Genomic DNA, 26,390 nt, shown 5'->3' with positions numbered 1-26,390 from the left:
ATGTTTCAAAATTGGATGGGTTCAGATGATGAATGTGTACGGGGTCCTTAAGGATATATCATAGCTAGGTGAAGAATTGGCTTACGGTAGGGATTAACAAAAATGATCTTGTTTAAGATCCCATATACATTAGAATTTCCAGACTTTTTTTCTAAAACTTTTTTTTGTTTATTTTTCCCTAGATTCTCCATCTATCAATATAACCATTGAAGGTAAATTACTGTTGTGATTTCTTAATAAAAAGTTGAATTTAGAGTCATGTCCATTTAGTAGAGCCCCAGAAGGAGATTTCAAATATACAGTTCGAGAAGCTGTGTGACTACTCCAGGAGAAACAGTAATGCTGGACATTTTGGTTGTCAGATTACCTTGAGAAATGAACAAAAAAATTAAGGAATTCGAGAAAAAGTTCACTTGATTTCCATAGACCAATGTCCCATTCTCGAGATAGATGTCATCCAGGCAGACATTTATGGCAAATCATTTAGATATGACAATGTATTAGAAAAAACTGATTAAATTATCACAGTCATTTCAACATACTTTGGATAAATCAGTGGTACGAGAAATTGTAAGAAGCTTTATAATATATCCTGTTAAGGAAGTCTGCTTCTTTCACCACTTTTGAGCCACTTCTTCTACTTTCGTTACCTTGTGAATTCATCATTTGTACTGAAAAACATCTATATTCTGTCTGAGTTAAAACAAGATGAGCTACCGGTTCATTAAAGGATCAGATTAAGTCAAGATATATAGATATAATGAGGAAGGAAGGAAGGAAGGAAGGAAGGAAGGAAGGAAGGAAGGAAGGAAGGAGAGAGAGCCTTCATACTGAAACACATCTATATTCTGTCTGAGTTAAAACAAGTTGAGCTATTGGTTCATTAAAGGATCAGATTAAGTCAAGATACATAGATATAATGAGGAAGGAAGGAAAGAAGGAAGGAAAGAAGGAAGGAAGGAAGGAAGGAAGGAAAGAAGGAAGGAAGGAAGGAAGGAAGGAAGGAAGGAGAGAGAGCCTTCATACTGAAACACATCTATATTCTGTCTGAGTTAAAACAAGTTGAGCTACTGGTTTATTAAAGGATCAGATTAAGTCAAGATACACAGATATAATGAGGAAGGAAGGAAAGAAGGAAGGAAAGAAGGAAGGAAGGAAGGAAGGAAGGAAGGAAAGAAGGAAGGAAGGAAGGAAGGAAGGAAGGAGAGAGAGCCTTCATACTGAAACACATCTATATTCGGTCTGAGTTAAAACAAGTTGAGCTACTGGTTTATTAAAGGATCAGATTAAGTCAAGATACATAGATATAATGAGGAAGGAAGGAAAGAAGGAAGGAAAGAAGGAAGGAAGGAAAGAAGGAAGGAAGGAAGGAAGGAAGGAAGGAAGGAAGGAAGGAGAGAGAGCCTTCATACTGAAACACATCTATATTCTGTCTGAGTTAAAACAAGTTGAGCTACTGGTTTATTAAAGGATCAGATTAAGTCAAGATACATAGATATAATGAGGAAGGAAAGAAGGAAGGAAAGAAGGAAGGAAAGAAGGAAGGAAGGAAGGAAGGAAGGAAGGAAGGAAGGAGAGAGAGCCTTCATACTGAAACACATCTATATTCTGTCTGAGTTAAAACAAGTTGAGCTACTGGTTTATTAAAGGATCAGATTAAGTCAAGATACATAGATATAATGAGGAAGGAAGGAAAGAAGGAAGGAAAGAAGGAAGGAAGGAAGGAAGGAAGGAAGGAAGGAAAGAAGGAAGGAAGGAAGGAAGGAAGGAAGGAGAGAGAGCCTTTATACTGAAACACATCTATATTCTGTCTGAGTTAAAACAAGTTGAGCTACTGGTTTATTAAAGGATCAGATTAAGTCAAGATACATAGATATAATGAGGAAGGAAGGAAAGAAGGAAGAAAAGAAGGAAGGAAGGAAGGAAGGAAGGAAGGAAGGAAGGAAGGAAGGAAGGAAGGAGAGAGCCTTCATACTGAAACACATCTATATTCTGTCTGAGTTAAAACAAGTTGAGCTACTGGTTTATTAAAGGATCAGATTAAGTCAAGATACATAGATATAATGAGGAAGGAAGGAAGGAAGAACGGGAGGAAGGAAAGACGGTAGGAAGACAGGAAGGAAGGGAGGAAGGGAGGAAGGAAGGAAGGAAGAAAGGACGGGAGGATGGAAAGACGGTAGGAAGGAAGAATGAAAGGAGGAAGGGAGGGAGAATGGAAGGAAGGAAGCAAAGGAGGAGGGAAAGAAGGAAGGAAGGAAGAAAGGAAGGAAGGGACGAAGGGAGGAAGGAAGGAAAGGAGGAGGGAATGAAGGAAGTAAGGAAGGGAAGGAAGGAAGAAAATAAAAGAGAAAGAAAGAAAGGGAGCCTTTATACTGAAACACATCTATATTCTGTCTGAGTTAAAACAAGATGAGCTACCGGTTTATCAAAGTATCAGATTAAGTCAAGATACAGAGATATAATAAGGAAGGAAGGGAGGACAGGAAGAAGGAAAGATGGTAGGAAGGAAGAATGAAAGGAGGAAGGGAGGAAGAAAGGAAGGAAGGAAGCAAAGGAGGAGAGAAGGAAGGAAGGAAATAAGGAAGGAAAGAAGGAGGGAAGGAAGGAAGATAGGAAGGGTATAAAAAGGAAGAAAGAAGGATTGATGGAAGGAAGGAGGAAGGAAAGGAGAAAGGAAGGAAGGAAGGAAGAGAAGGAAGAAAGGAAAGGAGGAAAAAAGAAAGAAAGAAAGAAAGAGAAAGAAAGAAAGAAACAAAGAAAGAGAAAGAAAGAGAAAGAAAGAAAAAGAAAGAAAGCCTTTATACTGAAACACATCTATATTCTGTCTGAGTTAAAACAAGTTGAGCTACTGGTTTATTAAAGGATAGGTTTAAGTCAAGATACATAGATATAATGAGGAAGGAAGGAAGGAAGGAAAGAAAGGAGGAGGAAGCAAGGAAGGAAGGAATGAAGGAAGGAAGGAAGGGAGGAGGGTAGGACGGAAGAAAGGAAGGAAATACGGGAGGGAGGAAAGAAAGATGGTAGGAAGGAAGAATGAAAGGAGGGAGGGAGGAAGGGAGGAAGGAAGGAAGGAATGACTTGCATGTATTTCATATCTCACTCGTAAGGTGTTGACACCAATGATCCGACCGCCATGATTGTGAAGGACGGAGATTCGGTAACTCTGAAGTGCATTGTAGACAGTAAACCCAATGCTTCCGTCACTTGGTATAAAGAAGACATGGTGGTTCACTGGAACATAAGTGACCAGATTGTCACCATTCAACTCATCAACATTACTGAAAGTGATGCTGGGAAATATCAGTGTTCTGCAATGAATGAACATGGAGTCACACACAGAAGCATGCAAATCATACATCAAAGTGAGTATAAAATATTAGCCTTATATACTGTATGATCAGCCTGTAAAAGAGTCAATTTTGGATGTTTGACCTTTGATTCTTAAAGAGTTTGTCTTATGTTATCTGGTATGTTGATGTGGCAAGTGTTTTATTCCATTTTCCCCATGAAAATATTTTGATGTGTTGGTCCCATAGGGTCTGCACACATTTATCTGCAGAAGAATAGCTTTATCTACCTACTTTTAATCAATGCCGACTCTCTTTCACGGATTTGCTTAATAATTGAACTTAAATGTGGAAGGTAGTATAAAAAGTTGATAGTGTTGCAGTATTCCTGTGTTTAAGACACAAATTAAAGGTTCAGTGCCTACAATTAAATGGAATTAAGCAGCACAAATGCATATGAATAACATAGAATAATATGGTATAACAAAGAAAAGACTTACAGACTCTTCCCTGGTAATTCCTAGCTCAAGAGTATAATATGAAGGAAGATTGCCTAGCGTTCTGACCATACCCATGGCGGTACCTTAGAATCCAAACTGTAAGGTTGAACCATTTACACAAAACATACAAAAGCCCATATCTGAAGCCCCTCTGATATGATTTTGATTGCATAGTTAAAATTTGAATCTGTTCTATAGGTATCTATTCACATACAGAAGGATCAAAATACATCATCCTTTTATCAACATTTGGAGTAATCTGCCTACTGCTGCTTGGATTGGTTGCATATTCTTGTTGGAGGTGATGTAAATAATTACTCAACTTGTATTCAAAAGATTGAAATCCTAAGTATTCCACATTATTGTGCCCCTGTGACCTCTTTTGTCCATTGTCTGGTTCATGAAACCCATTTCTAAATTCCATATTGGGACACTGTGATTCTGAGATTGGAGACCAGCTACAAAGAGCACCACTTGTTCTGGAGGATCCGGCATCTACATATCTTACATAGACAACCCTAAAATTTATTTATACACAAAGTGTAATACATTGTTTCCCCTGTGGTGGCGCTGCAGGCAAAGTGAAAACTTGTTGCCAGGATCCTCTGAAAATCAAAAGTGATTTTCGCAAGATTTTTAAAAAAATGTAACAATAACTTTTGGTAAAGATTCCCTTTATTTCTTCAAAAAAGCTTAATAATTGTAACATATTTATTGTTTTCATAGAAGAAAACTAAAGAATTCGAGAGACACTGAGGTATGTGAGCTAATAAGATAATGAAGACAACCCAATACAATTTGACTCGTTGGCGTATATGAGTGCTAAAGAGAGGGGTCTACCTCTACAGCAAAACGTTGCCATGAAAGAGAAGTTCTTGCCCTTGACGTTCTAAACTCATCCAACTATTACATGATTGGCCCTTTATTACTTGGTTTCAGAAGATTATTGGGCTAAAGAAACAAAGTAGGAAAAATTAAACATTTTTGAGATTATATTTTTCAGATATAGATGTTCTAGAATTGGGATGAATTCTGGTCTTTGGTGTTTTATGAAGGTTTCCCTTTATGTACTTTTCAAGTTTAGACACAGGAAAGTCAATTTATATCAAGTGCCTAGTGTAAAGCTGTAACCACAGCTAGCATGGCAATCAGTGCATTTCTTGTGCTAAACACCCTTAATTATTACGTCATTGTAACAAATTAGCGTCCATTTTGCGAATATCTAGCCACTTGTGAGGGGGTACATTTTTCTTAAATATGCCAGACATATTGTTTCTTTGTTTGGTCAAGGGACAAAGGCCATTGTTTCATGCTGGACTGGGCACTGCCCTTCTTGGAATGCCTGTTGATTGCGGTTTGCTTCAGCTTCCTGAGGCGTACAGGGCAATTGAACAATTGAACAATGAGACAACAGCCATAATTATCTTCCCTCTATCCCCTGAGACACAATGCCCTGAAATGGGAACTGAGGAACATTAATAATAAATAATTAAAAAAAAACGACGTGTGGTCCCCCAATTTTGATACCAGCCTGGGTAAAGCCACACGGCTGAAGGCTGATATTCTCAGGATGGAGAGCTCAACGTTATGGGGAGCCCCCCAGCCTAACAATATCAGCCAGCAGCCGCCCGGAATTGCCGCATCCAGTAGATGCGACAGTCCCAGAACTCTACCCGGCTCATCCCGAATTGCCCTGGTGCGGTGGCAATGGGGTAATAAGGAGTTAATGGCAGCAGCCCATAGCTGCCACTTAGTCCTAGGCTAACCATGGCAGGTGTTGATACTTTCCATGATTGACCTGTAAGTTAAAGAAAATAAACACATATGTGGCGCCCTGGACAACCCAGGTCGTCACAGGTACTACAACAACACACCCCACACCCCGGCTAGGCACACCGAAGTCAAACAAAAATCCTTGTTGCCTCCCTCCAGGGGCTGATGTCCACACCAGGGGGTGGGCCAGGCGGTTGGCCCCACCCACCGAGGAGTTCACAGTCCTGGAGGTGGGAAAAGGGTGCAGTTCAGTTTAGTGGAGTTGAGGAGTAGTGAAGTGAAGTGGCAGTAGAGGAGACTGACCGTGTCCGGGTGCGTGGCCCGGACACATACAGCAAGGTTGGCAGACGGTGGTGACCGTCTGCAGGAGAGGCTAATTGGAGCAAACCGTAAGGACCAGGGACAAGCGGTAGCCCAACGGTACTGGATCGGAGAGCAAAGAGAAGCCAGCACCACTCGGCAGGGCTTACGGAACCCGACCAGGCTAGGAGTCGTCGTAAAACTGGTCAAATCCGTTAGCGAAGGGAACATCCGGGGTTTCCCAGCAGTCAAGACCCGATTGAAGGCAACAGCTCACACCATAAAGGGAAACACAGTCACCGCCAAGGCTACAGTTCCCAGGGCCAGAGCCTGCGGGCAAAAGGGGCTCCCTCAGCATCCATCCAAGCTGGGCAGCGGGTTACCGGTGGGAAGCCATTGGAACCGTAAACACAACACAGGTGGAGGGAAAGGCAGTCACCATCAACCTACCGGGAGAGCTACCGCAGCCGTCTGTGTGACCTGTCCATCCAGCCGTTTGTTTTACCGGAGACTTTGCATTCATCATTGGCTGAATGAGTACCACCGTGCCGTGCGGCACAGTGCTGCCCCCGCGACCCTGCACCTCACCAGGCCCCGTAACCCGCCTGCCATCCATCCCTACCCCTCACCAGGCCCCGAGACAACCAACCCCCCTACCCACGGAGGGGAGAACCAACATCAAAGCTGCTCCCTGTCATCGCTCCCGGGATCCCCGTCCAGAGCAGTGGTGGTGTCACAACCTCACCACAACCGTGGGTGGCGTCACGGACAATATCCCTAAACCAAACCACCCCCTTTCACTCACGGACGAGGAACGCCGCTCGAGTTCCCGGGATCCGGCCCACCACTCGAGCCACCGAGCAGCAGCCGGACCTGAGCATTGGGTGAGCGCAGCGTCCCCTCCTCTGCCCGCGACAACTTCGTGTCACGAACAGGATCTTACCGCTCTGCCGTCTGGTAGAGGTGCGCCTTGTGACCGCCGGAGGTGTCCGGCCGAAAATTTGGAGAAGCCGCCATTTTGGGCGCGAAAAGTCCCGCTTGACCGTCTTCCCGAGCAGTGGAGGCGCGAAAGCCAAAACCCCGCCCCTGTAGAGGAGGAGCCGGAAAAAGACTAAGGGGGACGGAAACAAGATGTCTGCAACCAACGGAGCCGCTGGAGGAGCGGCAGTCGCAGCCGCGGCGGCAAGTAACTAGCGCTGCAGAATGCAGGGACGCCAGGACTCTGCTGAAACACGTTCCTGGATCCAGCCGCAAGATGTGCCAGGAGCTCCAGGCCCACGTCCACTTCATGCTGGCGAAGTGGACGTCGGAGATGAAGGGCCTGGCCGCAATCGTTTGGGCATCCGAAGTGGAGGTGGTCTCAGAGGAGCGGGTAAGCGACCCACGCCCCTATGTCCCCGAGGGAGTGGTCGATACGGCTGAGGGGCCTGGCCTGCTGCCGTCCACCACGCTACCTCCCTCACTGCCCATGCCCGCGGCCAACGCCCCGACCGACCCGTTACCCCTGCCACCGGTAGCGGAGCCCGCTGCGTCTGTGGGAGAGGGCCCAGACCTGGGGCCTCCGGGCTTGACCTTTGTCACCGCCCTGGCACCCATCCCGGCTTCCATCCCGGCTGCGACGGAGATGATGATGGCCCCGGCAGTCCGCCCGGCCGCAGCGGAGGCGATCCTCGACCGGAGGCCAGCACCGCAAGTCCCGTCAACCGCTCCCAGACCCCGGGCCTCGGCTGAGGCATGGCGGGGATGCAGCTGCCAGGAGGCAGAGCAGGCCACGTCACAGCGGGGTCCCTCATTACCGAAGGTACCAGTTGTAGCCGGCACGGAGGGACTCTGGCTGGGCCCATCCCCTACACCACCTGAACCGGAGCAAGCAGAAGGTGCTCCACACTGGGAGCGGCAGCAAAGGCAGCTGTGCTGCGGGATTGCTGATTATGTAAGAAAAGTTAAAGCATGGTAGTAGTTCTCGGTTACCTTGCTGTCGGTCCCCATTGGGACTCTGCTGACGTTCCAAATGGCCCTCAAGGCTACGGAGTCCAGTTGGAGGAGCAGTCGTACCCGCATCATCGGCAGCTGAAAATGGAGTCCTGTGGGACAGTGTCACCCCTGTGTGAGGGTGGCGTTGGGGGCTCGTGCTGTTCGATGGTGGACTGTAGGAAAGCTGCAGGAGGAAGCTGTACCGGAGCCAGGTGTTGTAGACGGCCCCTGGGACCCAGCTAACAGTCCCCGTTGGGACCCTATGGCAAGTCTCCGTTAGGACCCTACAGTTTTGTTTGTGGTAGCCCGTTGGCTACGAAGCACTGTTGTCCCCGTAGGGACCTCTTGAAACCATTGCATAGAAACTGCTACGGACAAGCCCAAGAACTTGCAGGGCAACCACAAACTTAGTGGAGTGTAAACAAAAATGTTGTTGGCTTGATTCCGTGACCGCCTCCGGAGAGGCTGATTTGGGAGGATGGGCCTTGAGGAAAGGGATGGCCCAGGCCCGCCACTACCGTAACCGGTGGCGATCCTCCGGGGGGTTCAAGGGTCCCCCATGGACGTGGGTTCCCTGAAAGAGACAGAACCCGCTCGGGCAGCCTGGTGATGGACTAGGGTCAAGGGGTGCTGCCCATTTGCTTAGGGGCAGCATCAGGGCCAGGTTGTTTGGGTGGAAGAAGAGCGGAAGCCGTAACCATTATTAATAAAAATGTTTCGTAACGTTTAAGTAATGTACCTCCCGTTGTGGGAAGATTGAAAAAGAAAAATGCTTGTTTTACCGTTTTTATCTTTTGCAGTTAAAAAACAAAAATAAAACCGGTGATGGACGGGCAGCCCGCGGACTTTCTGCATTTTACTAAGGGGGAATGTGGCGCCCTGGACAACCCAGGTCGTCACAGGTACTACAACAACACACACCACACCCTGACTAGGCACACCGAAGTCAAACAAAAATCCTTGTTGCCTCCCTCTAGGGGCTGATGTCCACACCAGGGGGTGGGCCAGGCAGTTGGCCCTGCCCACCGAGGAGTTCACAGTCCTGGAGGCGGGAAAAGGGTTCAGTTCAGTTTAGTGGAGTTGAGGAGTACTGAAGTGAAGTGGCAGTAGAGGATACTGACCGTGTCCGGGTGCGTGGCCCGGACACATACAGCAAGGTTGGCAGACGGTGGTGACCGTCTGCAGGAGATGCTAATTGGAGCGAACCGTAAGGACCGGGGACGGGCGGTGGCCCGACAGTACTGGATCGGGGAGCAAAGAGAAGCCAGCACCACTCGGCAGGGCTTACGGACCCCGACCAGGCTAGGAGTCGCCGTAAAACTGGTCAAATCTGTTAGCGAAGGGAACCTCCGGGGTTTCCCAGCAGTCAAGACCTGATTGAAGGAAACAGCTCACACCATAAAGGGAAACACAGTCACCGCCAAGGCTACAGTTCCCAGGGCCAGAGCCTGCGGGCAAAAGGGGCTCCCTCAGCATCCATCCAAGCTGGGGAGCGGGTTACCGATGGGAAGCCATTGGAACCGTAAACATAACACAGGTGCAGGGAAAGGCAGTCACCATCAACCTACCGGGAGAGCTACCGCAGCCGTCTATGGGACCCGCCCATCCAGCCGTTTGTTTTACTGGAGACTTTGCATTCATCATTGGCTGAGTGAGTACCACCGTGCCGTGCGGCACAGCGCTGCCCCCATGACCCTGCACCTCACCAGGCCCCGTAACCTGCCTGCCATCCATCCCTACCCCTCACCGGGCCCCGGGACAACCAACCCCCCTACCCACGGAGGGGAGAACCAACATCAAAGCTGCTCCCTGTCATCGCTCCCGGGATCCCCGTCCAGAGCAGCGGTGGTGTCACAACCTCACCACAACCGTGGGTGGCGTCACGGACATTATCCCTAAACCAAACCACCCGCTTTCACTCACGGGCGAGGAACGCCGCTCGAGTCCCCGGGATGCGGCCCACCGCTTGAGCCACCGAGCAGCAGCAGCAGCAGCCGGACCCGAGCAGTGGGTGAGCGCAGCGTCCCCTCCTCTGCCCACGACACATACACCCGAAAAATTGCTTTATTTGGAACAAAAGACAAAAAAACACCCTCTTTCACCACTTTATTAACCCCTAAATACCTATCCATGTCCGGCGTAATCCACACGACGTCCCACAACACTCTCAGCTCTGCTACATGAAGCTGACAGGAGCAGTCACAGACCACGACGGCTCTCTGCCAGCTCCACCCAGCAACTGAAGTGAGCCGCGCGATCAGTGATGACGTCAGTCAGGTTACTCGTGGCCACCGCTGGATCCTCCAACTGTTACAGCAAGTTGTCCGAATGACTGAAGTGAGCTGCACGATCAGCGATGACATCACAGGTGAGTTGCGATCTCGGGTGGAGGATTCCAGCTGGCCGCGGGTAACCAGAGTGATGGCAGTGCTGATCGCGCTGCTCACTTCAGTCACTCAGGGGATTAATGATCACCGGTGAGTCCTTCATGGGTGACTGCTAATCAGGACACGACACACAGACAGAGCTGCGGTATGACAATGAAGTCAGGTGAAGTTCATCCGATTTCATTCTCATTGCGCGACTCTGTCTGCTGTCAGTGGGCATGTAGCAGAGCTCAATTGCCGTGGGACCGCACTGCAAAAAATGCAAAATGCATATAAAATGCATGCGTTTTGGATGCATTTTTTTTGACAAACGCAGTATTTACAGTTTAGAGGGTGCGTTCTTTTCCGCACTGTTATGAACTCAATGTGCGCACATACCTTAAAAGAAGCCTGCTCCTATCACCAGTGTATTCAACAGGACTTCACCTTATGGGCCATGGTTCCAGCTGGTAGATTATAGAACTGCTCCACTGCCCAATGCTGAGCTCACAAATTCATTTGGAGAACCCAGGGTGGAACAACCCTGTTCACCCTTCCACATACTTCGCTGGGCTCTATCAGGTTCCAAAGCTTGCTGCTTGCACCTTTATTTCTTATTTTGCTCAGTGTTTTTAAAATTGACTTCAAGCACATCTTTTTGTTCCTGCAGGTTGAAGCCACATATACAGATCTGAGGAGATCCGAGATTACAGAAACATATGATCAGTTGAAGGTAATTAAGATTCTGTTATTGTAACGCTATTGTTGACTGCCAAAAGTGGTGTGCTGCTCGTGGGGTTGGACCTGGATGTCCTGAAGTCAAGGAGGTTCTAATCCCTGGAAAACAAGAATGCTGCGGAGACACCATCACATATTTCTCAACGCTGGCAGGAAACTAGCCAGGTCTTTCACCGGGAAGGAACAACCATGGGAAGGGCACTCTCCAGTCAAGGAGACCGCCTATGCCAAACATGGTATCCATCCACAGACAGCTGTTTCAGGGTATTTACCCCTCATCAGTGTGGAGTAGGATGTCCTGAAGTCAAGGAGGTTCTAATCCCTGTAAAGTCAGCAGAAGGGCTAGACTGTGTAACTTGCACCATTTTGTGTTCTTACTGGGAATGTACTATATGCTGTTGGTGACCCAATAAAGTCTTACCCAAGTGTGGTACCCAATTCCTGTGTTTTCTTAGTAGTGTTTTGTCCATGGGCAATATCGAAAGACCCCAGTATCCTCATACTGATGAGAGTTTGCAACTCTTATTTTTCTTTTACTGAACTCCTCTGTCCAGATACATCACCCCATACTGCATCAAAATGGGCTGAGCTTGGATGTGGTCTATAATTAGCCGCAAGGAGGTAAAACAATGACTGATCCAAGAGCTACAAACTCCCTATCACAACAAGCTCACTAATGGGTTCTCAAAACTCATCCAACTATTTTTTGCTTAAAATGCAAGCATTTAAGTAAAAAATATTCTTGAAATCTTGAAATGTTTTTCTTTTTTCAATATCTTTAAAATTTAATTAAATCACACCTTTTTGTTCCTGCAGATGGAACCCACATATACAGATCTTAGGAGATCCGAGATTACAGAAGTATATGATCAGTTGAAGGTAATTATGATTCTATTGTTGTATCTCCTCTATTGTTTACTTTTGTTTACGTTTCTGTTATTTTACCTCTTTAGGTTTCTTTTGCATATTTATATGAATAATCTCGAAAGTTGTTTCTTTTTTCTTTCTGTGACTTTAAAATTGCATTCAGTCACAACTTCTTGTTCCTGCAGGCTGAAGCCACATATACAGATCTGAGGAAATCCAAGATTACAGAAGTATATGATCAGTTGAAGGTAATTATGATTCTGTTGTTGTATCTCTATTGTTTACTTTTGTTTACGTTTCTGTTATTTTTATCCTATATGGGTTTTTTTGCACATTTCTATGAATCTCTATGTTTTATTTTACAGCCTGTGGCCCGTTCAGACACCGATGTTGTGGAATCAGAAGTCAATGCAGCTCATGAATATGAGAATGTCGAGAAACAACATAAATTATAATAAAACCTTCTCATGGAAACATGGGGTTCTTTGTGCTATTTTTGTAAGAGAAAAAGTGTATTTGCATTGATTATTGGTGATTGGAATGCTCTCCGTTAAAAGTCTCATTGCCTTATGGGCTATTCTAAAGCGTAAAATGTGTGCAAACATCTAAAGTCTTATAGAAGATTGGACGTCCCATAATATACAAGAGCCCCTCTGAGCTAGAACAGGTAGTGTCATGAGTTTATCCCACTATAAGGAGACCTTTGACGAGTCTCGGACCAGAAGGTCCCAATGCCTTATTGTTTACAGCTCTATAACTGGCATTTGAATGTATCTACTTTCTTTTAGTACAGCAGGGGTTAAGAACATTTTCCTATCTGGCTGTTCTTTGTAGCCTTAGGCCGGCATCACACGGGACGATCTATCGTGCGAACGTACCCACCCCTGTCGTTTGTGTGTCACGGGCAATTAGTTGCCCATGGCGCACAAAGTTGTTTACCCACGTCACACGCACTTACCTCCCGGACGACGTCGCTGTGGGCAGTGAACATCCTCTTCCTGAAGTGGGAGGGACGTTCGGCGTCAGAGCAACGTCACACAGCGGCCAGCCAATAGAAGCGGAGGGGTGGAGATGAGCGGGACGTAACATCCCGCCCACCTCCTTCCTTCCTCATTGCCGGCGGGATGCAGGTAAACTATGTTCGTCATTCCCGGGGTGTCACACGGAGCGATGTGTGCTCCCTCGGGAACGATGAACAACCGGAGCACAGAAGGAGGACCGAGATTTTGAAAATGAACGACGTGTCAACGAGCAACGATAAGGTGAGTATTTTTGCTCGTTCACAGTCATTCGTAGCTGTCACACACTACGATATGTCTAACAATGCCAGATGTGCGTCACTAATGACGTGACCCCGACGACATATCGCCCGATATATCGTAGCGTGTGACGCCGGCCTCAATCTCAGGTGCAGCTCTTTTGTGACCACTTCCCTTCACTATAAAAAGTCTTACTATCTGATGCCAGTTATAGATTTTCATTCTATTGCAGACCGCATTGGTAAGAGAATGTTTTCTTTTTTGTGTCTTTTTCCTCTGTATGTCTCCCTCACCTTGTGTTTTTTTTATTGCAGTGGTGAGACTAGTGTTCTCACCATCCTTCTCATTAGCCACGGTGAGTTCAGGGCGTGCAAGGGCCGAGGCATGTGATATTGATGGGGAAAAACCCCATATAGGGATTTTAGGGAGCTTAGGGTACAAACTCAGGTGAGTTGAAGCAGGTGTCACCTTATCCCTCTCTCTATCACCTGGGCCTTTCTTCTATACCTTCCTTGTTGTATTTACAGAGAGGGGGGAGCCAGCATTGCCTATGAATGGCATGCAACAAATAAAAAGTGTACAATTCACAAATTCATTCCTACTGTACTATAATGCAAAATGAGATTTTTAGCAAACAATTGATCAATAATTTGAGCCACCCCTGCCACGTCACGGCAAATCTCAACTACTACTCTATATTATATAATTTAATATTGTGCCATACGGCCTCCTAAATATTTTAATAAGCAGAACCATATAAAAGCAACACAGGCATCATTAATTAAGCACCATTTAGTTGGGCCTGCTCCACCTTTATCCATGGCTACTGGTCAGACACTGTGAGGGCCAGTTCTGACATTGTGTTGGTGTATGTGGCCTTGCTGCATATGCTGGCACCTGGACTGCCTTTATTTACAGTTATCTGTCTTTGCAACATGGGAGCGGTTCTGAGATGTCACAGGTATATGTGTTGCTTTTATATGGTTGAAAATTAAAGGGTTAAAAAACTAATAAATATACACACATTTGGTATCACCCCTTTCAAAAATGCCTGATTTATCAAAATATAAAATCATTTACTCTGATCAGTAAACAGCGTAGCGGCAAAAAACTTTCTAAACACCAAAATTACGTTTTTTGGTCTCCACAAATTTGTGCAAAATGCAATAACAGGCGATCAAAACATGGCATGTGCGCAAAAAAGGTAGCGTTAAAAACATCAGCTCAAGACAAAAAAAAAACAACTGTTAATGAGCGCCAGATCCCGAAAAATAAGAACACTGCAGGTTTGGGAAAATGGCACAAAAAATGCGCCACTTTTTTGGGACAAATTTATGAATTTTTTTAACCCCTTATTTAAAATTAAAGCTATACATAACATGTTTGTTGTCTACGAACTCAAACTGATTTGAGGCATCACACCCACACATCAGTTTTACCATATAATGAACACGGTGGCTAAAATATCCCAAAAACAAACATACAATCACAGTTTTTTTGCAATTTTTTTACATTTGGAATTGTTTTGCTGTTTTTCAGTACATTATATGGTAAAACTCATGATTTCATTTAAAAGTAAAACTCGTAATGCAAAAAGTAAGCCCTCATATGGCAAGATTTAAAAAAAAAAAAATCAAAAAGTTACGGCTCTTAGAAGAGGAGCAAAAAAAAAAAAAACTAAACAGAAAAACGGAAAATTGCCTGGGGTGGAAAGGGTTAACAGTTTGTTGTAAATTTTACTCCTGGCATCTGCTAGACGCTGTACCCTACAGCTTTCTCTGTAAAAAGGAGACCAGGAATTCTAAACTCCAAACACGGGTCATCTGCCGATCAAAAGTGGAAGGGAAGGATTTAGAAGGACGTTAACACAACTTTTGTTTCAGAAGGTGGAGAACAATCTTGTTGAGTAAACTAATGTGTTATGCACATGTATGCTCCAACACGGATTAAAAAGGAAATAAAGCCTATCACCCTATTGCTACACCCATACCCTACTGGTTCTTGTATAGACTAGAATTATCTAACCGCACAACTAGAAACCACAGCCCAGATCTGACTCCCTAATAGGCCATCGGGCTGTTTCTCATTCCTCTTCAGGAACCAGTGGGGAGGTCACTATGTACAACTAACTAGAATATGGAAGGTGTACCGAGGTAGACAAACCCAACATAAGGAAACATAAGGCACGTGAACGAGGGGAAAATTAGAATAAGTGCAAGCAAGGGAAAAATTCCTAACAACCCAACAGGGAAGAGAAGAAAGGTATAAATAAGGCAAATAAGAGATCACAGAGAAATACAACACTGGTCCAAGCCTACCAGGCAAAATCCCCTAGCACCAAGGCTGGAACTTCTTAGCAGATATTACCTACAAAGTATACACAGCAGGGAATGCTGGAGTAAGTAGAGTACAAATAGCCCCACCCAGGATGTGATAGGACAAAAACTAAATAAAAAAAATAGAACTCGGGACTATCAAGGATGGAAGCAAAGATAAATGAATCATCAAAATTTGGACAGGGACCGACCTGGTTGTTACTCAGTGGGGAAGGAAACTGACCACACAGCAAGAGACCACCAAGACGAGTCCTGATACCGAGGCATGACATCATGTTAACCTAAATCTTTACTTGTGCATACTTCTAGAATGTATTTATGGAATTTAGAAGTGACGTACGTTTTGGGCAATCAAGTGACCATTTCAGATAAAACAAGCAAATGCCTGTAGCTTGGATCGTGAGCGCCATCATGGGTTACTCCAGAAAAGAGATTATGTGTAGGGTATTTCCATAGTTAATAAACATTTTCTATCCACACGTTTAATAATAATGCATGTTATATTGGTCATGTCAGACCCCCGCCCAAGTCTAAAATGGACATTTTTGCCAATCATAGTTGGATGCAGTTATAGTAAGTTCTGACTGATGATGTGTAGCCCAGTTTCTTTCAAGTATAAGGAAAAAGCACAAATATACGCCAAGTACGTTGTCTGGGACAGACAATTCAATATTACTGGCATGAAGAGTAGAGCAATGTTCCATCTAAATACCCTAAACAACAGCTACAATATAAGTTGAAATAAGAGTTGCATAATTCCTTGTGAACATGAGAATTGTCTGAGTCCCAGAACATAAAGGAAATTTCATAAACTTGTGCAATTTACTTCTGCATTTGGGGTTGATGTAACCTTCCAGTCCTTGAATACATTCAAAAGAGATCAGACACGAGCTGGATGTCCAAAAAGAAGGCAAAGAATTGCGATCTCAATGGAAGTTGAGCATTAAAGAAATAAATTACAAAAGGAGAAGATAATTCAAGGTAAGAAAATAATTTCTCAAGAGCGTAGGAATCGAGGTACAATAAAAAAAATACCAAATCTAATGAGCTACTAAGAACCTACAAGTTACCATTATAGACATTTATAACTTATATATTGTTATTGGGGGTGAGAGGGGCTTGTGCGCAGGTGGGAAACACCAAGAAGGATCCAAAATAATCATAGAAAGGGTTGGACTGGCAAAGTTGCTGAAATTGAAGGAAATGATAAGTAGGACTTTGAAAATTAAAAGACCCACTGGTCCTGGGATTGGGTTTGCCTTGTCCCTCATACCTTGGAAAGAGATGGTTGTAAAGACTGGATAGGAAACATGGAGACAGGAAAGTAAAAATGTAGCTACTACAATCAGAAAAAATACATATCTCGTGTAGGGTCCAATTGGGTAAAAGCCAAGGTAGGAAATAAACTTTTAAAACATTTTTTTTAATTAATTTCTATTAGAACAACAAATTGTAGAAAAAACACTCTCAAATTGATAAAAAAAAGAGATGTTCCTACAACGTGATTGCCAGGGCAAGAGATTATCAAGAGAGTGGAACTAAAGGAAAGAGACTGGTTGTCCATAATAGTCCCTAAACTGTACCTGCCTAGCCATGGAAGTTGGAACCCTAAATATTCGACATGGTGCCCACTCAACGATGGACAACCCTAAATACCCTGGTAGTAATACTAATGTGCAGCACAGGTAGTGAAACACATGAAGGTAACTAGGAATAACTACTTAGAAAATAAACTGGATAAAACAAGAGATTAAATAAGAGATAATCAAATCCTAGGGCAAAAAATTCCACTGTGCAAAGTTTTTAAGGCTATCAGAACCTGGAATATTCAGGACGGGTGTGCATCTCTTAATAAATATATCGGTCCTCACACGTGCGGGAACCAAGTACAAAAATGAAGTATAAATTCACCCTTAGGGTTTTCCTTTGTTTTGCTTACGTGTCTTATTTATTTTACCCCAGGTCCAGGAAATACAATTGCAGAACACAGAATATGCAGTTTACAAGGCTTTGGATTTCTGTGGACTATTTGCCTTTAATTTTGATTATATCTCAGATATGGAGGAGTAAGTATGAGCTTTAATCTTAATCATCTTTTATTGTGAGTAATTGTAGTGTGTCGCCCTGGGCAAGCCAGGGGACACAGGTCACAACACCACCGCACCCCACACTCCAGGTAGGCACATCACAGCTAACCACAAATCCTTGTTGCCTTCCTCCAGAGGTTGATGATGCACACCAGGGGGTGGGCCAGGCGGTTGGCTCCGCCCACCAAGGAGCTCACAGCTCTGGAGGCAGGAAGTAACCAGGCAGATAGCCCCGGGCAGGGGAAGAGATTAGCCCAGGCAGGGCAAGAGTAAACAACAGAGAAGAGCTCAGGGAGAGCTTGAGAGAGGAGTTAAGGAAGGAAAGTAGAAAAGGAGGGAAAAGCAAGTAAAGTGACAGAAGAGAAAGACAGCCTGAAGGGCCCAGCTTTGTGAGGGCCAGAACAGCAAGGTCAGCAACGGCGGTGACTGTCCGGAGGGGGACCGTTTGGAAGTTCCTGGAAGGACCCCGTTGGCTGTGTGCCCGGTGGTCTGGAGCAGTGTTCCGAAGGACAGTCAGCACCAGGGCAGGGGCCTCTCGGACCCCGGCAAGGCTAGGAGTCGCCAAATTTGCCAAATCCGTCAGTGACGGGGACGCAGATCCCCCAACAACCAAGTCCCGATTGACGGCAACAGCCCGACCATTACCGGGGAGACACCGCCACCGCCAGGGCACAAGTTTCCCCAGGGCCAGCGCCTGCGGGCAAAGTGTAGAGCTCTTCCGGCCCAGATTGCAGTCGGGGAGCGGGTAACCGGAGGGAATCCACCGCTACCATCAGACAACACAGGTGCAAGGAAGAGGGACATCACCGTCACCTACCGGGAGTGCAGGTGCAGCCGTCTGTGGGACCGTCCTACCAGCCGTTGGTTTACCGTACAGACTGTGTCCATGTGTCAGGCTGAGTGAGTACCATAGTGCCGCAAGGCACAGCGCTGCCCCCGCGTCCCTGCGCCCTCCAGGCCCTACACTTCACATCTCATCACCGGGCCCCGGGATCACCAACCCCTACCCACGGAGGGGCAACACAACACCTGGCTGCTCCGCATCACCATCCCCGGGACCCCCACACTGAGCAGCGGTGGTGCAATCACCACAACCGTGGGTGGCGTCACGAACTATAACAATCCCCACACCCAACCAACAAACATCCCCTTTCACTCACGGGAGAGGAGTGTCGCTCGAGAAACCCCGGGATCCGGCCCACGGCTCGAGCCACCAGGAGCAGCCGCCGGACCCGAGCAGAAGGGGTGAGCGCGGTGTGCTGACACCCTCCTCCCCGCCCGCGACAACTTGGCGTCACGAACAGGATCTTACCGCTCTGCCGTCAGGTAGAGGTGCGCCTTGTTACCGCCGGAGGCATCCGGCAGAAAAATTTCAGAAGCCGCCATCTTTGGCGCGAAAAGTTCCCGCTCGAGCGTCTTCTCGAGCAGTAGAAGCGCGAAGGCCGAAACTCCGCCCCGAGAGAGGAGGGGCCGGAAAGAGCTAAGGGGGACGCGATGGCGGCTGGACGCATGTAGCTGCGGCTATAAATGCAGGGACGCCAGGACCTTGCAAGAATACCGTTCCTGGAAGCAACCAGTGAAGACACCATGTGGATGCCGTCCCGCGACACCGTACCCCCCGCGCCTGGAACCGCGGCGTGGGTGGAGATCCGGACCGCGCAGCTCTATCAACGGCTGCAGGTCAAGATGCAGCTCCTCATGGAGGAGTGGGAGGCCGACATGGTGGACGTTGTAGCCACCGTGCGGAGACGCGAGGAGGAGGCGGAGAAAGGGAGGGTGAGTGACCCACGTCCCAATGCCCTTGCAGGGCCGGTCATCGCGGCTGTGGGGCCCGGTCCAAGCCCTCTCCCCCCGTTGCCTCCCTCGCCACCCGTCTCGGAGGCCGTGACCCCGCCACTAGGCCCGCTACCACCGCAACCGGTAGCAATACCCAGCCCGTCCGCCCCAGCGGACCGACCTGTAGCCGGAGCCCGCAACAAACCGGAGGCATTACCATGGAAGGCCCCGAAGATTGTGCCAGAGACCGTCCCCGAGCAGTTTCCTGAGCCGGAGCCGACGACCCGCTCCGAGCCGAAGGCCCGGCTGCGGAAAGCCCCTGTGCCCATCCCCCACACCTCGGCTGAGGTGGCGCCGGGTTGTTGCTGCAAGGCAGCGCCCAAGGCCATGACACCGCGGGATACGCTACCCACCTTCCTGACAGTGGGTAACGTGCTGGATGTCCCGCGAGGCTCAACCCGTGCGCCGGAGCAGGTAGCAGCGCCATACTGGGACAGGGAGCCGACAAAGCTGGGCCTGGAGATCGCGGAGAGGGAGAGAAGGAAAGCCGAGCTGGTGGCCCGAGCCATTCGGGAAAAAGAAAACTTGCGGCAAGCGACCTTCCGTGTCCGGGGCCCGTTCTACGAGGGGCAGGTGAGGCGATTTGATATCCGCCGGGGCTACGGATTCATATACGAACCGGGCCTGGAGGCCGAGGTGTTTGTGGCCCGGCGGGACGTGCATGCCCATCTGCCCGAGGAGCATCCTGGCCGCAATCTTATACCGGGGGACATGGTGCGTTACACCTGGCACTGCGGAGAGAGGGGGTGGTTTGCCCTGGATGTAAAGCTGAGGGGCAGCCCGGAGAGCAAGGTGAGCTCTGCATCCCCTCCCTCAGATGAAGCAGAAAAAGGACCGGAGTAGGGCAGCGGATGCCCGTTGCACCGTCCCCGTTGGGACCACCACTGAGTTGCTTGTTTGCTGTGTGTTGTTTGAAAAAGTTTGAAAGTTTGAAATGATAAGAAGAAAATGATTATACCGAGTTTTTCATCAGATTTGCCTTGTGATTTGCAACCGGCAGGAGCCGGCACCGTTGTCCCCGTGGGGACCGTTTAAGTTTTGCATGGGAACTATCCATGGACAAGCCCGTGAACTGGCAGGGCACCACAAACGTTAAGTGGCTTGTAAATATGTTGGGTACCGTTACCGTTTCCGCTATACCGCCTCCGGAGAGGCAGGTTGGAGGGAGGGCCCTGAGCAGAGCAGGCCAGGGCCCAGCCACCAAAGGAACCGGTGGCCACCCTCTGGAGGGGAGGGACAGATCCCGCTCGGGTAACTTGTGCTGGACTGTGGGTCAAGGGGTGCTGCCTGGGTTTTAGGGGCAGCATCAGGGCCAGGTTGCTTGGGTGGGAGAGAGCGGAAACCGTGACCGTACACCGTTGCAACGTTTAAGTAAATGTGCCTCCCGTCTTGGGAAGAGTTTTTGATTAAAAATGTAATTATGTTTTGCTTAACCCTGTTATCCCCTTTTTACAGAAAAATAAAACCGGTGTAGGACGGCAGCCCGCGGACGGTCTGCATTTTGCTAAGGGGGAATGTGTCGCCCTGGGCAAGCCAGGGGACACAGGTCACAACACCACCGCACCCCACACTCCAGGTAGGCACATCACAGCTAACCACAAATCCTTGTTGCCTTCCTCCAGAGGTTGATGATGCACACCAGGGGGTGGGCCAGGCGGTTGGCTCCGCCCACCAAGGAGCTCACAGCTCTGGAGGCAGGAAGTAACCAGGCAGATAGCCCCGGGCAGGGGAAGAGATTAGCCCAGGCAGGGCAAGAGTAAACAACAGAGAAGAGCTCAGGGAGAGCTTGAGAGAGGAGTTAAGGAAGGAAAGTAGAAAAGGAGGGAAAAGCAAGTAAAGTGACAGAAGAGAAAGACAGCCTGAAGGGCCCAGCTTTGTGAGGGCCAGAACAGCAAGGTCAGCAACGGCGGTGACTGTCCGGAGGGGGACCGTTTGGAAGTTCCTGGAAGGACCCCGTTGGCTGTGTGCCCGGTGGTCTGGAGCAGTGTTCCGAAGGACAGTCAGCACCAGGGCAGGGGCCTCTCGGACCCCGGCCAGGCTAGGAGTCGCCAAATTTGCCAAATCCGTCAGTGACGGGGACGCAGATCCCCCAACAACCAAGTCCCGATTGACGGCAACAGCCCGACCATTACCGGGGAGACACCGCCACCGCCAGGGCACAAGTTTCCCCAGGGCCAGCGCCTGCGGGCAAAGTGTAGAGCTCCTCCGGCCCAGATTGCAGTCGGGGAGCGGGTAACCGGAGGGAATCCACCGCTACCATCAGACAACACAGGTGCAAGGAAGAGGGTCATCACCGTCACCTACCGGGAGTGCAGGTGCAGCCGTCTGTGGGACCGTCCTACCAGCCGTTGGTTTACCATACAGACTGTGTCCGTGTGTCAGGCTGAGTGAGTACCATAGTGCCGCAAGGCACAGCGCTGCCCCCGCGTCCCTGCGCCCTCCAGGCCCTACACTTCACATCTCATCACCGGGCCCCGGGATCACCAACCCCTACCCACGGAGGGGCAACACAACACCTGGCTGCTCCGCATCACCATCCCCGGGACCCCCACACTGAGCAGCGGTGGTGCAATCACCACAACCGTGGGTGGCGTCACGAACTATAACAATTTCCACACCCAACCACAAAACCCCCCTTTCACTCACGGGCGAGGAGTGTCGCTCGAGAAACCCCGGGATCCGGCCCACAGCTCGAGCCACCAGGAGCAGCTGCCGGACCCGAGCAGAAGGGGTGAGCGTGGTGTGCTGACACCCTCCTCCCCGCCCGCGACAGTAGCACCAGCATCCCTGCAGGGACACTGACTGACTCACCGCTGCCACCGGGTTGCATCTTCTCCAGCAGCTCAGCAACCACTCATGTGCTTGTCTGTCACCCTCTCCCCCTCAAGGCCTGTGCATGCCACATAGATCATCTGGGAATGTGTGCACACACCAGCCCTCCCATTCAAGGGCTGGCATGCCAGTTCCCAGAAATGCATCTCAGTCTATGGCTGAGAGGTACTATGTATTCAAAGCACCCTTCAATTAGGGGAGGTGCCTAAGCAATATCTCTAGTTAAGTTAGTTGGCCTGTCTTCTAGCTAGTTGTCAGGTCCTGTTATCCCTCTGTCCATCACCTGTACCTGCCTTCCCATACCTATCTTTCCCTGCCGTTCCCACATACTTGTCCATACCTGCATACCTGTCTACCTCAGCCAACCTGCCTGTACCCGCCTGCACCTGTTTCCGTACCTGAGTCCGTCTCCTGTCCTGGGGGTCAGCTGCCACAGTCCCAGTAACAGCCCAGGGAGTGGTACTTGGCGTCCGCCTTGCACTAGGTGCTTAGTTAAGCCCCTTCAACTAAAGGGTATGCCTAGGTCCCCCATGTGATGCAGTGTGTCCACTAATTTTGCTCACTGCCGCTACACCATCTGCGAGCGTTACACCAGTGATAGAAAGGATTTCTGATGTAAGAGATCCTAGTATATAAAACCTCCATTGTGGAATTAGTCTAAAGGGTGCTTTACACGTTGCGACATCGCTACCGATATATCGTTGGGGTCACGATCAACGATGGAAAAATCATTCAAAAATGGTGATCGTCGCTCCTTTCCTTAATATTGTTGCTGCCACAGGTACGATGTTGTTCGTCGTTCCTGCGGCACCACACATCGCTATGTGTGACACCGCAGGAGCGACGAACATCTTCTTACCTGCGTCCACTTGCAATGCAGAAGAAAGAAGGTGGGCAGGATGTTACGTCCCGGTCATCTCCGCCCCTCCGATTCTATTGGCTGGCATCTTAGTGACTTCGCTATGACGCCGAATGCACTTCCCCCTTGAGGGAGGGATTGTTCGGCGGTTACAACGACGTCGCTGACAAGGTATGTGCGTATGACGCTGCCGTAGCGATAATGTTCGCTACGGTATCAAGCACCAAATGTTGCACGAACGACGGGGGCAGGTGCTATCGCTCGACATCGCTTGTAATTGCTAGCAATGTCGCAGGGTGTAAAGTGCCCTTAAGGGTGAAATATCTCAAGAGTTCAGAAATTAAGGTTTAGGGTGTTGGTTGCATCGGCATAAACTGTACTTGCCCTGGAGAACTAACAGGAAAGGGAGCAAGTAATATTTTTTTTTCTTGGCATACAAAATAGTGGCATTGCTTTAACTCTTCCTTCCAAAATAGTCAGTGAAATATGCAAGTCTATGGTCCACTGGTGATTTATGGTTGCACAATTGCTACCAATCCACCTGAGAAACTATTTTCTATCTGTGAAGTTGAATTGATTCTATCCAGGGATCCATGGCTGCACAGACGATTTATGACCCCAATGTTCCCCATTGTTTTCCTCAAGGCTCTGAGGTTGTCTCATAGTCAATACCCACATAAAAGCCAGTAAACATTTGGTGAGCTGTAATCAAATTTGTATGACTCCTTCCCTGCATCCAAATATTGGGGGATAAAAAACTTTTTACCCTCACAATACATTTATGAGCCAAAAGTCAAGTTTGCATATGCTCTCTAAAAGGACACATCTGCAGGTAATTCCCTTCGCTCTCTATATAGACACATCTGCAGGTTTTTCTCACTATCTGACATGAAATCAGAATAAACCTTTCCCATTTTCTATCAATTAGAAACCAAAATTATTTATATTTGCCAAATGCCAGAATAATGAGAGAGAGGGAGAATGTTTTCAGGTATTTTTATTACTTTCTGCAAAGTCAAACGTTTTTCTCCATGTCATTAGTATTTGGTGGAATTGCCCTTACACTGTGTGAATTGAGGGAAACATTATGGATCTCCTTCCACAAGCTTCTCACAATAGTTGGTGAAATTTTGGCCGATTCCTCCTAACAGAACTGGTATAGCCATGTTTGTTAGTCGCTGCTCGCTCCGGCCTTTTCAGCTTTGCACATACATTTTCAATAGGATTGAGCTCAGGGCTTTGTGATGGCCACTCCAAAACATTGACTGTGTTATCCTTAAGCCATTTTGTAACCAGTTTGGCAGTAGCTTGGATTCATTGTTCATTTGGAAGACCCATTTCCACCCAAGCTTTAGATTCTTGGCTGGTGTCTTGAGATTTTGCTTCAGTATTGCCACATAATCTTCTTTCCTCATGATGCCATCTATTTTATGAAGTGCACCGGTCCCTCTTGCAGCAAAGCAACACCACAACATGATGCGGTCGCCCACGTGTTTAACAGTTGGGATGGGGTTCATAGGCTTTAAATCTCCTCCCTTTTTCCTCCAAATGTTACAATGGTCATTATGGCCAATTTTAGTTTCGTCAGACCACAGAACATGTCTCCAAAAATAAAGCTCTGTGTTCCTGTTTGCATTTGTAAACATTAATCTGGCTTTTAGTGTTTCTTTTGGATTAATGGTTTCTTCTTGGCAGAGTGACCTTTCAGCCCATGTTGATACAGTACTGGATTCTGTAATGCTGCCCCCAGGGGGAGCCAGAGCTCTACAGCAGACGACACTACACAGAGCAATGAGAACCAGGAAGGAAATGCACAGCGTTCTCATGTACTGCCTAATCAGCACAGCTGAGAGGCAGAACTGCAGGGTATGTGAGGAATAGTCAGACAGGCTGGGTCAAACACCGTACGGGCAGAAGCAGGACCGGAGGAGCGAGCAGAAGCGAAGTCAAAGTCAGGCTAAGGTCAGTACCGGAGGAAGCAACCGAGTGGGGAAATAGGAGGGGGGACACAGGACAGGAGGGATGACCAGGGGACAGAACACAGACAAGGGCACGGGGGCACAGGAACAGACAGATCAGGATATCACTCACAGGACCAGCAATCACAGGCAAAGCAGAGCTAAGCTTATAGCCGGCGCTGATTCACTGGAAGTGTCAGCTTTTAAGGCATCCAGGGGCCGGAAGTGAGGCCGAGAGAAGGCTCCGCCCCCTAGCCATGTGGATAGGGAGGCGAATCATGACAGATTCACTGTGGATAATGACACAATCTTACCAGGTTCCGGCAGCATCTTGACAAGGTCTTTTCCTTTTGTTCTTGGGTTGATAGGCACATATCTGACCAAAGCACATTCATCTCTGGTACACAGAACTCATCTCCTTCCTGAGCGGTATGATGGCTGGACATTCCCATCTTGTTTGTACTTGCGTATAATTGTTTGTAAAGATGAATGAAGCACATTCAGGTATCTGGAAATTGCACCCAAGGAAGAACCAGACTTGGGCAAGTCCACAATTCTCCTCCTGAGATCTTGGCTGATTTCTTTTGACTTTCCCATGATGCTGCACAAAGAAGCAGTGTGCTTCCGGTTTGCATTACAATACATCCACAAGTGCATTTCTAATTAACTCAGATTTAGCCAATAAACCTATCAAAAACCTCCAAATACATGACATCATCATATGGGCGGTCCCTTATTGTTTAAAGCCATAGTACTCTTAGGTGGGTTTTACACGTTGCGACATCGCTAGCAATTGCTAGCAATGTCCAGCGCGATAGCACCCGCCCCCGTCATACATGCGATATGTGGTGATTGCTGCCTTAGCGAACAATATCACTATGGCAGCTTGACACGCACATACCTGCTCGACGACGTCGCTGTGACTGCCGAACAATCCCTCCTTCAAGGGGGAGGTGCATTCGGTGTCACCGCGACGTCACTAATCGGCCAGCCGATAGAAGCGGAGGGGTGGAGATGAGCGGGACATAACATCCCGCCCACCTTCTCCCTTCCGCATTGTCGTCGGGACGCAGGTAAGGAGATGTTTGTCGCTCCTGCGGCTTTATAAACAACGATGTGTGGAGCTGCAGGAACGACAAACAACATCGTACCTGCGGTCGAACCGACATTATGGAAATGAACGATGTTACACAGATTAGCGATATTGTACGCTTCTGTGCTCGTTCATTGTCGCACCTGGAATTTACACGTTGCGATGACGCTACCGGCGCCGGATGTGCGTCACTAATGACGTGACCCCGATGATATATCGGTAGCGATGTCTCAGCGTTTAAAGCCCGCCTTAGTGTATGAAAACTTAAGACTTTGCAGAAAGTAATACAAATGCCTGGAAACATTCTCTCTCTCTCTCATTATTC

At 47.9% G+C, this 26,390-nt stretch overlaps 1 protein-coding gene across 6 annotated transcripts in view; it reads left to right on the top strand.

The window, feature by feature from the left end:
- Positions 1–16,280: 16,280 nt before the first annotated feature.
- Positions 16,281–26,390, top strand: part of LOC142256109 (sialic acid-binding Ig-like lectin 14) — a 48,029-nt gene continuing 37,919 nt past the window's right edge. For all 6 annotated transcript variants that reach the window (XM_075327644.1, XM_075327643.1, XM_075327641.1 and 3 more), the window contains exons 1-2: positions 16,281–16,381; positions 17,363–17,466. In XM_075327644.1, coding sequence (XP_075183759.1) covers positions 17,394–17,466 — 73 coding nt within the window. In that variant the 5' untranslated portion in view covers positions 16,281–16,381; positions 17,363–17,393. The remainder of the gene's footprint in view (positions 16,382–17,362; positions 17,467–26,390) is intronic.

Source organism: Anomaloglossus baeobatrachus, chromosome 11 (assembly GCF_048569485.1).
Source record: "Anomaloglossus baeobatrachus isolate aAnoBae1 chromosome 11, aAnoBae1.hap1, whole genome shotgun sequence".
NCBI lineage: Eukaryota > Metazoa > Chordata > Amphibia > Anura > Aromobatidae > Anomaloglossus > Anomaloglossus baeobatrachus.
The sequence above is the reverse complement of the archived record's forward strand: the minus strand, read 5'-3'. Positions and strand labels throughout refer to the sequence as shown.